The sequence below is a fragment of the Diorhabda carinulata genome, chromosome X (genome assembly GCF_026250575.1).
Source record: "Diorhabda carinulata isolate Delta chromosome X, icDioCari1.1, whole genome shotgun sequence".
Classification (NCBI taxonomy): domain Eukaryota; kingdom Metazoa; phylum Arthropoda; class Insecta; order Coleoptera; family Chrysomelidae; genus Diorhabda; species Diorhabda carinulata.
In genome coordinates this window covers 59,341,447-59,352,721 of record NC_079472.1, presented here as the reverse complement: position 1 = coordinate 59,352,721, position 11,275 = coordinate 59,341,447, and the positions used below count along the sequence as shown (strand labels likewise).

Sequence of the window (11,275 nt, the reverse complement as noted above, 5' to 3'; positions counted from 1 at the left end):
CGTATTTGAATCTAAGTTTAAAAATTTTTCGTTTTATACAGGGTGTGTATAAGAAGTGTTCAAAGTTTAACTTCATAAATATCAAATTTCTTTATTTTTTTAAATAGAACCACCCGATTTTTTGATTTTAATGCATTCAGGAGTAAAAAATGAGGTAAATTCATGTATACTAAAAGAATAATAAAAAATTAAAACTTGTTAAAAAATACAATAATAATTTAAAACCTCTAATATCTCGGAAACGACTAAAAGTTGGAATATGATTAGTAAAGACAATTTGATTTTCTTTCAGACCTCTACAAGATAAACAAAAATGATTTTTTATTTCGTAGAGCTTGTATCAACGGGTCAAAATGAAATTTAGACGCATGCATCTCTAAAAATTCACAGAAAACATGTAATATCTGGATAACGATAAAGAAATTTGATATTTATGAAGTTAAATTTTGAACACTTTTTATACACGCCCTGTATAAAATGAAAAATTTCTCATTATGGATTCAAATACGTCTGACTTTGCTAAAAGCAACTGAACAGATACCATTTTCATATCTTTAAGGGTATCCTCGTAAAATAATAATTTATAAGGGTCTGCAACGATCAAATTTTTGTACAAAAAAATTAATAACTCAAAAAGTATACATTTTTCGAAAAAAAATTTGTAGACAAAAGTATACTAAAATTTCACGTGGATTTCAAAATTGTATTAATATACAGGGTGTTCCATTCAAAATAGCAAAGTTACAGTCGACTTTCGGTGGTATCGAAAGTCGGCCATCTTTGAAAATATTTTAATTAAAAAGATCATATCCGAAAACCCAAACGTAGAAATTTTCATGATTTTACTATAAGTATTTTGCCATATACAGATAGTTTTAACTCATCGTGGGACACCCTGTATAGTATACCTGCTAACTATTTTGGAGTTGAAAAGGTGGTGGTATACAATCAAATGGACTGGAAATATTGTCTATAAAAGTACTGTGTTTACATATTAAGAGACTATTTATTTCAGTGAACTTATTTATCAATTATAATATAGTTACGTTTATTTTTAAGGTACCTAATTTACCTGAGATTATTTATAATAGTTTTTAACAAAACATAGTTGTATTAAATCGTTTAAAATAAAGAAAAAGATTTATATTGAAAGGTTTTTCAATGCATCCTTTTCTCGAGGCAGTTCAAGCCATTTTCGACCCCCTATAACTTCGTTGTGGATTAAACTAGAAGCCTGTATTTCCAGTAACCAAGCAAGAATTCTATAAACAAGGTAATTTCAAATCCTCCGATAAAGACAAGGAGTGGACATTGAGAAAAACTGTAGCTGAAGCTCAAGAAGAAAAAAGGGAAGACTATCTACAAATTATATAAATGCTTATGAGACAGAGAGTGGGCTTTAAGAAACTTCCTTATTGGTAATTAAGAATTAGAGGGTATTGAAAAAGAATACAACAAAAAGAAATGAGATGCCATCGAAAACAAAACTTGTAAAAGAAACCCAAGTGTCGCGAATCAGTTCTTCTACCGTAAAAAGTTGTGCGATCCACGTAATACCAAATCGGCTGATTTATTAAATACCTATATAAGGGACTTTCGATCTTAAATTAAATTCTATCTTAAATCTTATATCTAATAACTGCTTCCCATTTACATTAGAGTGAACACAATTATGTTAATATAGTATCACATGGATCTCACAATTTTTCACGATAATTGAACTGAGTTACACGACTTGGTTTATTTTAAAAGTTTCGTTTATGATGGCATAACAATTACTTATAAGGATCTACTTAAGATTGTATACTTATTTTTTTACTGCTACCATCTATGATGTAGTAAATCAATGCAATGATCTGATATTTCTGTTTTAAAATATTTGACAAGTTGATAACCTCAAAAATATGATTTCAACACATCAAATCAAACATAAATACTGCACAATCTTTGATTAGTGCTAACATTAATTTTCGATAATGTTATTACTCGTCTATGTAATTCACTATACACCAAATGTAAGCTGTTGAAAAGGTAGGTGTACTTGCTTATCGCAAGTAGAAGGTCAATTTTCACTATTAATTTTTCAGATATGGAAACAAGTACAGCTGGATGGTTTGGTCTTATACTAATTTTATGTTTTACAAGCTTTGGTATATCATGGCTGTTAATTATTACATTGAGTTTAATATTATTTATAGTGGGGTGAGTTTGAAAATGAATATAATTAATACTGCGTCATAATTATCTGAGTAATCAACGAAATCTTCATCTTTGTTGACTTACGATTTCAAACTTATTACTACTAATTGGAAATGTAATTAAAAATTTTAGTGGTGAAATTCTTCAACCTGTTTATTTATAATTGTGTTTTTCTGACTTCAATATCATTATAACTTCTGCAATTGCTTTAGGGTAGTTTGTTTAACTGTCTCTTTTTTTGGTATTTGTTTTAAAATTTCTCCAGTATTTAGATCAAATCTAGGATTTATTTTCGGACTGATGTTTTAATTTATTCCCATAATTTCTTCTTTGGGAGAGGTAAACTCAATATATGAATGTTCTTACATTTTTCATCTTGATCTTTATGTGGTTGAAAGATTTTTTCTAGATGATTTGCTAATATTGTTGTTTTTTTTTTCATTTTTTTAGCCCATTTAACATCTTTCAATCAGACAGGTGGTATTCTTCTCAGTATGAGTCTTTTTAGAATTTTAGTGGCTTTCCACAGTGAGTAGCCAGTACTGCTTCATCTGTAAATTCTCTTGAGTAAATACTAACTGATTCTTCTTTAATTTGTGGTATTTTTGTAGCATTGTTGAGAATATTTTTATCTAGTCTATCGCCATTTTCTTCTAAAACTTCTTTTTATTTGGAGTTGAATTTCATTATTTCCAACTATTCTTCTATCAATAGCAAGTGTAGTTTCTCAAGCTGATTGTTGAATATTAGCATTATGCAGTTTTACTTATAATATTTTATGAAAAAACCTCTTATTTCTATAAATATGAACAGTAGCTGTACGATTCTCTATCTTTGCTTCAGCTACCACATATTTCGCTTTTTTTCTCTGTTTTTTTGTATTTTTCATTGTTTTCCATTGTTCTGCTAGCAAGATATCGCTTCCAAGTGCCTTTTTATTTCTTATTTCTTCTTTTATTTGGTTTCTCCATCATGGTGTCATTTTTTTTGTTAGTTGTTTGTAACCTATTTCTTCAAACACAAACAGCAGATTATATGATTAGAAGCAAAGTCGGTCTCTGTAAAATAAATTACTAAGGATAAGGGATCAAAACTCTAAAAAGTACACTCATAGAGCACTTCTTCGTCTGATCCAAATTAAGGACACTTCTAACAACTTTTGTCAAAAATATATTCAAGAAAAATTCAAGTTTTCTTGTTCCTGTATCAATTTCCGCGATTATTTTCAACACGAAAATTTCCACCCCTATAGAGAAAAAGCACATATTGGCATAGGGTAGATTTTGCTTTTTAAAGTATTCTCCACATTTCGTTAAAACTGATGCGGGTTCATGGAAATCGGAGATGAAAACCATGGTGGCCTGGACTATTAAACTAAATTTTGTTTAAATTGCAGGTTGGTGTCATTGCTGTATGTGCAACAAGGTAACATAGAAAAATTTTTCGTAAAATGTGCTGGAAACCCTTTGACTTTGAACAGCATTAGAGAAGGCGGTATAGAACAGATTGTGAAACAATTAGAGAGTCCAAAAAAAGTACAAAAACGTGATAGTAGAGTAACTGGAAGTGAATTGATCGATAGTTCTTTACAAGAAATTCTTGGTTACGTTATTAGAGACTATGTTTCAAATTGGTATAGTATTATAACCAAAGATACTGAATTTTCAGACATCACAGTTCGACGTACAGCACAAACTTTTGCTATAAATATATCCAATAGGTAAATATTACCAATTCATTCATTTAATAATATACAGGGTGTCTGTTTGAGTTGTGTTATTCATAGTTCAAGATTTATACTTTGAAAGTGCCTTTGGAAAATGTTGGAATTCCATTTTCACCATGATAAATCATTCAGAATCTCTCCAATATTTTTTTTGGAATATGTTACCTGAATGTAAATCCAAGTGGGCGTTCAGGTAACACCCCTGAATGTATCAAAAAAAAATCCGTTGTCTAGAACTTTGCATTATGAACCTACTTTATTTGTTTAGGTGCTTAGCCTAGTTCATATATTAAGTAAAAGAGATTCTGGACTTCGAGGAGAAGTGATAATATTTTATGAATTTATAGAGATTATCGAGGTGTAAGGTCTACTGTATATTTTAAATGACATATTTTCGAAATTTTAGGTTTCAATTGATATTTAGTTGTTTGAACCCGATTTGTGAATTGATAACAAAATATTAAAATCAAATTTAAGTAGACTCACATATTTCTTTGGTTTTTAAGAGTTAAAGAAGTTGATTGGATACCATATTTAACACAAAAATTTGTTGATGACGCAGCTTCGCATTTAAGATTATTTAAACAGGCTAGAACGAAAATAAAACTACAAGAAGTAGCTAGAGGACAGAATACTTCGCCGCAGAAGGATAAAAGTTCCCCCAAAAAAAATGTACACAAAAGAAATAAAAGCGAAACGGATATAAATTGGTATAATGGGCGAACGTCAGAACTAAAAAAAGGTATATTACCTCTTGAATACCAAAAATATCATATTTGAATCAACTTTAAATTAATCTTATTTCTAAGACTAGAATAAACATGAAAAACAGTCTCAAATAATGAACTAATCCAAAGGTAGACAATTATTTATCATCTAATAATACTTAAAACTAAAATCTTGTGTTATAAAAGTTCGTTCAGTACCCAATAAACAAAATATGTTGTTGTTTTGATGCCGATGCCCAATATTTTCCCCCACATTGCTACCCTATCAACTATATTTTTTGAACCGATTGCTCAGCAGCTCGAGTATGAGCGTTTACTTATTGGGAACGTGACAATTAAACACCAAACTGTACCATTTCTAATATATTTCGAACATTCGACTACTTATGAGTTCATCGTCTGGGAAATAATTGATTAAAATTTGCGGAGGCTTTTGAATTGTATCAATTCTTCTAAAAACTTAAAATTCGTGGGATTCAAAATGACGTTCGATAGAAATATTGATTAATTGAAATATACATGAAAAACTAAATTTGTTAATATGATTTCATTAAATATTTCCGTTTAATTTATGAGAGTCTTTCTTTTGTAATAGGATTCGTGTAAATCGTGCTCTTGTCTGTAGGGTTTCTCCAATTAGGACACGGAGGTGGATGGCCTTTGTCATGTTCTTTAACCAATCACATTCCGTTTTTGAGACAGCAGCTGTTATTTGGCGTTATCTTCATTCGTCATCTTCTTTCTGCGTCTGGATTGCTACGGCGAGAGTTTTCTCTTCCACCGCGATAATTACGTTCATCGTTCATGGGAACGACGTTGTTCTTGTCGCCCCACAAGCGGTGAACGCTCACCTATCGATCTTTCGTTTTTTTTTCTCTATCGCACGCTTCCGTCTTTTGGATTTACCCGGAGGACATTTGCAAATTGGATATTCACTAAAGGCACGTTGACGGTGATGTGGAGCAGATAAAAAGCTGCACGAGTACCGGTGTGACATCTTCTCTTGGGATATTTCATGACTCCACCACTTTTTTTCCAAGGACATTGCATACTTTGTGATAAATCGTCCTCTAACCTCTCTACGCACATTTCTATACGGCGCCAACTTCTTCTTACCACATGGGTCAGTGTACGGATTAGCTCAATCCAAATTATCAGCTTGAGGGGGCATTTGGGACAAAATCCAGCCTTCTGGATCCGTTTGATTTCCTCATTTTCGATTGGAATAATGTCTATTGGAAGATTGCAACTTGGAGAAATATCGAGCTTCTGCGTTTAGCCCATCAATTTGAACTAAATTTTTGAAGGGATAATCTGAAAACTTTTTTCTTTGAAAGACGTCCTTGGTATTGGTTTGGTGAAATGCAGTCTTATTCAGCGTAATTTTCTCTATAATATACTAAAATCTTAACGAAAACAGAGGGGTGGTGTAACTTGATATTACCGAAAGTTTTTGAGGCATCCTCAATTATATAAAATGAAGTAAAAGTGAACAATAAAGTATATACTTGAGACTTGCTGTGTAATGTGTTGGATAGTCGATGAAAATAAAGCCGCTTTAGTATTTTTCACAATCTAAGAAAGTGTCTTTACTACTATATAAAATTCGATAAGACAGTACTGTTGTACGGAGTGGAAACTCAAATAATCAAAAAACTTCAGGCATTTGACATGTGGCTCTATAGACGGTGAGATGTGGCTCTAAAGACGCATCCAGAAGTTAATCTGGACTCACCAACGGCGAAGTATTAAGATGCATTAGTTGCAAAAAAAGCTTAATAATAATAATTTAGGTTTTAACCTAACTTTTTCTAGTCCATTCAAATAAAATATTTTTTGAATGGTATATTGTTGCAATTCTCAATATTTATCGTGTGTTTTGAAATATTTTTCATTTAGATGCTGAAAGAGTGGGCAACTCTGTATTTTATGTGGGGGATGATAAAAAGGATATGACTTTGGAGGACTATTTTTTTAAGCTAGAATGTCAAATGGAAAATAATGTTATTTCACGAGATGCCCTTTGTAGAAACGTAGATATTGAAAAGGGTAAGTATTTAAAAGTGTATTCACCTTTTATTGAAAACAGAAATTTAGGCAACACATTAATCATTTTACAAGCAGAACTTTATGCAATTGAAAAAAAGTGTCCAGTTCAATCTGGAGAAGAACTATCATCATCTAAGTACCAATATAGTAAAATTTAAACTCGTTTGAGACTAAGTTGGAATTTCTGGAACAGTTGGTGATATTTATACTGAACCCACTGTTTACACCAACACTCATAATTAAACTGTCTGACACGCGTTTCTATAAGTTATCGTCTTCAGAAACTGGTAAACTGGATTTAAGCAACTATTGAAGTTTATCTAAACACTCTGTCAATTTCCCATCCTATTAAGTTGTTCAGTATATTCTATAACTATGTAATTATATAGACAAAGGCCAAGTTCATGGAGAAAGAAAGAAGAATAACTTGTTTCACATGAATTACCCTTAAATAATTTCTCCTAAAATGAATGTACACACACATTTTTAGTTATTTAGTTTTGGTCCTGTCAAAAGATAAAAAAAAGAAGAAGAGAGGATAATTTGAATAAAACGTATGAAATCAAGAAATTGTGCAATAAACAACGAACAAAATCAATTTCCATCTCAAACTTGTTGCACTCATTCGCCTCTAGCACAGCTCCTAACTCCAGACGATCACGATGGGATACCCCTTGGAACTCCACGTAATTAACTTCGTCATGAACGTGCATTTTTTCGGTAACAATCACAAATCCAATCATTTTTGCCATAAATGTCTCGAATCAATTTTCTTAGTGGTTTTTACCCCAACTTACAATATATTTTTCTATGATTATTATTTGATTTGAAGATATCTTCTCTATATATGAATATTGAGCTTGTACAGTATTTTTTTTGTTATCAAAAAGCAATAAATAAATTAACAGACGAAATTGTTTTGAAAATAACAAAAGTTGGTTGTCTCTTTTTATATTATACGGGGTGTATCTGTATATGACAAAATCCTTGTAGTAAAATCATGAAAATTTCTACGTTTGGGTTTTTGGATACAATCTTCTTAACTAAAATATTTTCAAAGTTGGCTGATTTCCGCTTCTACCGGAAGTCGAATGTAACTTTGTTATTTTAAATGGAACACCCTGTATATTGATACATTTTTGAAATCTACGTAAATTTTTAGTTCACTTTGACGTTGGTTTACCTTCAGTCTCTGAAGATGACAAATTGGTTATCAAAACGCGCGTCAGACAACAATGTAATTGTGAGTGTTCGTGTAAACAGTATGTTCAGTCGTTTGGGATTGCCTAGAAAAATTAAACCGAACCCTTCTGTTGCATCAGCTATAGAACAATGGAACTACAACCAGTGTATATCTGCCGAATGTACCAACAGTCTACGAATACTAACAGAAGTTCTATTGGAATCGATAGAACGATCAGTATAATTTAATGTTTGAAGATGATTCCATGCAAATATTGGCCGCGGCTCCGCTTTAGATAGCCCATGCGCAAGATTCAATTTTGGCACACTCTCTCCAACATATCGGCCGGTATTTCACGAATAAATTCTTCAATATTGGCTTCCAGTGCGTCAATTGTTGCTGGTTTATCCCTCTGGATATTAGCCTTGACATAGAACCACAAGAGATAGTCCAACTGAGTTAAATCACAGGCGGCTAAACGTGGGATGAACTGTTCACCGAGGGCAGCTCTCAATTTAGCCATTGTTTCGCGTGCCGTGTGGCATGTGGCACCGTCCTGTTGAAACCTCATGTCAAGCATGGCCAACTCTTCCATTTTGGTCAAAAAAATTGGCCAATCATTACACGGTAGTGCTCGTCAGTAACGGCCATCGTCGCTTTTGAAGATGATGCCACCGGACCTTAATCCATACCAAACAGTGACTTTTTCGGGATGCATTGGTAGCACTTGCAATGCTTCTGGCTGGTCTTCACTCCAGATGCAGCAATTTTGCTTGTTGACGTATCTATTCAACCAGAAATAAGCTTCGTCGTTGACCACAATTTTTCGATAAAAAAATTGATCTCCATCCAATTTTGCCAGCGCCTATTCACCAAATGTTAGACGTTGTGGAAGATCGTGTGGCTTCAATTCTTGTACCATTCGTATCTTAAGAGGTTCAACATCCAAATCCTTTCGCAAAATTTTCCACGTAGTGGAGTAACAGAGGCCCAATTGCTGCGAACGGCGGCGAATCGACATTTCACGGTCGGATACAGCCGCAATATTTTCATCAGTCCTCACTGTACGTTTACGTGTTAGTGGTTTCATGAATTTTCATTGTAAAACTGAATAATTTGCAAATGACATAAGACACGATTCACGTGTCAGCTGTCAAAAACAGAAAAAGATACCAGCAAAAAAACCACTCATTATGGTACCCTATACTGTTTCCAAAGATTAAATTCGTTCGAGTGTTTATCAATTTCGAAATTTCATTTATGAATTCGTTTATATTGAAAAAAGTTGTTTTAGATTTTTTGTGTGAATTAACTGAAATTCTTTTGTACATCCTACTTCCGGACGAAGATTTTCAATGTAAACCGCTTCGGTATATTTTAAGAGAAATATTTGTAAATTGCGTTATTTTACCACTAATAAATTTAATTTCGGATCCAGATTATATAAATCAGGCGATAATCTGGCTGGTACGTAGAAAATTAAGTGATAACTTTCTATCATATCATTTTCGTTCGATTTGTTCTGTTTCAGTGCTTGAGAGAGAATCAGTTGCCCACCGACATATTTCTAACTACTCTTAGAATGACTGATAACTGTGATGAATTGAAAAGTACCAAAGATTTAATATCACTTGAAATACAAACTCTGGTAAGTGAAACTTTAGGTCATGAAAAGCAATAAAAGTTCAAATAAGTAGCTACTGTTACTTTGTTTTGTGGGGAATTTTAGTCATACCACTAGGAAATCAGCATTCGAATTATACACTATATTTTTTCTACGGCTTTTAAGGGTAATAGCGAAGTGATTGTAGCAAAGAATTTCAAATTTAATGTTATTCAAACCATATAGGTGCAATTGCACTTTGAATAACAAAGTAACGGTTTTTTTTATTACTTTTAGAAGGTTAGAAATAAATTTTTAATTACACCGATCAACACGATTTTAGAGTTTGTCTTTTGCATGTTTTTTCTGATCAATTTCAATCAAAACAAATTAATTGAACCAGTTAAGATGACATTAGAGGGCACATTTAATGTATTAAAAATTGATAAAAAAAGTGAATGTTTCAAAACACAAGAAGACTCCCTATAGTGGCCCTCTATCAGCGCGGTACTATTTAATCTAGCTTTGGAAAGCAAGAACCAGTATCAACAGAAAGGATAAGATATTTAACAAAAGTTATCAATGCTTGGCTTATGCTGATGATGTGACGATGTGAAGAAGAAAGCTTGAAGAAACCATTAAGTAACTAATAACAGCAGCAGAAGGTGTAAGCCTACACTTTAATAATGACAAAATAAAAAATTTATGGAAATGAAGAATAAATATGGAAGGAAGACAAAAAACAATTTCAAAGTACATAAACATGATGGAACGTTAAGAGAATTCGTGGAAGTAGAAAATTTCATGTAGACTATATGATGAATGCCAAGAAGAAAAGGAAATCGAACTAAGAATTTCCGAAAATTACAACTGAGCAGGTAGCCTTAGAGGAATTTGAGACCCACTCTGACATACGCTTGTGAAACCTGGATAATGACGAATGAATTTGAAAATAACTTGGAAATCTGGAAGAGAAAATATTAAGAAGAATTTTTGGGGGCAAGCAGACAGAATTAGGATCAAACCATGAAATTTACACACTTTTGAATGAGTCACCAATCTGCGCTTTTATAAAGGTTACAATGGATAAATCGCTTAGAACGAATGGACGAAGATAGATTCTTTAAACGAGTTGCATGGAAGATACCGGAGTGCAAGAGGAAAAGAGATAGATCAAAAAAACAGTGGAGGGAAGTAGTAGAAGAAGACCTTAGAGAGAAAAACATCCAGAGCGGGAGAGAAAAAGCAATGGACCGAAAGAAGTGAAGAGAAATTGCAAAGCTATGGACCTAATAATAAGGGAAAAATGTTTCTTTGATCAAAATATTTACTCCTGTAACATCTAGAGCAGCTGGACCGAAAGAAGTGGAGAGAAATTCCAAAGCTATGGATCTAAATGGTCTGTATATAAATATGTTGAATTTTAATCTTTTTTCTCAGAAAAATAAGGAAAAAAATATTTTTTTTATCAAAAAAGTTGCTTATATAAAAACTTGAGCAACTTGACCAAAAGAGGTTGAGAGACATTATAAAGTTATGGACTTAAATGGTATGTATAGAAATATGTTGAATTTTAATTTTTTTCTCAGAAATATAAGGGAAAAAATGTTTGATAAAAAAATTTGCTTCTGTAATAACTAGAGCAGCTTTTCATTTTTTTTTTTGGAAAATTTTTTTTATTTTTTATGTAATTTTACTTTACATAATAATATGAAACAGATTTGCTAGATATCAGAATTTTTGTATGTCAGATTTATAATAAACAATGATATTTTCTTGTAAATTAA

At 32.2% G+C, this 11,275-nt stretch overlaps 1 protein-coding gene across 2 annotated transcripts in view; it reads left to right on the top strand.

Annotated features, from left to right (window-relative positions):
* Positions 1–1,614: 1,614 nt before the first annotated feature.
* LOC130901534 (sorting nexin-13-like) overlaps positions 1,615–11,275 on the top strand; it is a 27,917-nt gene continuing 18,256 nt past the window's right edge. The window contains exons 1-7 of one of the 2 annotated variants that reach the window (XM_057812984.1): positions 1,615–2,031; positions 2,088–2,202; positions 3,596–3,919; positions 4,432–4,667; positions 6,553–6,702; positions 9,180–9,352; positions 9,417–9,533. In XM_057812984.1, the coding sequence (XP_057668967.1) occupies positions 2,090–2,202; positions 3,596–3,919; positions 4,432–4,667; positions 6,553–6,702; positions 9,180–9,352; positions 9,417–9,533 (1,113 nt within the window). In that variant the 5' untranslated portion in view covers positions 1,615–2,031; positions 2,088–2,089. The remainder of the gene's footprint in view (positions 2,032–2,087; positions 2,203–3,595; positions 3,920–4,431; positions 4,668–6,552; positions 6,703–9,179; positions 9,353–9,416; positions 9,534–11,275) is intronic. The other variant, XM_057812985.1, reaches the window with a different exon arrangement.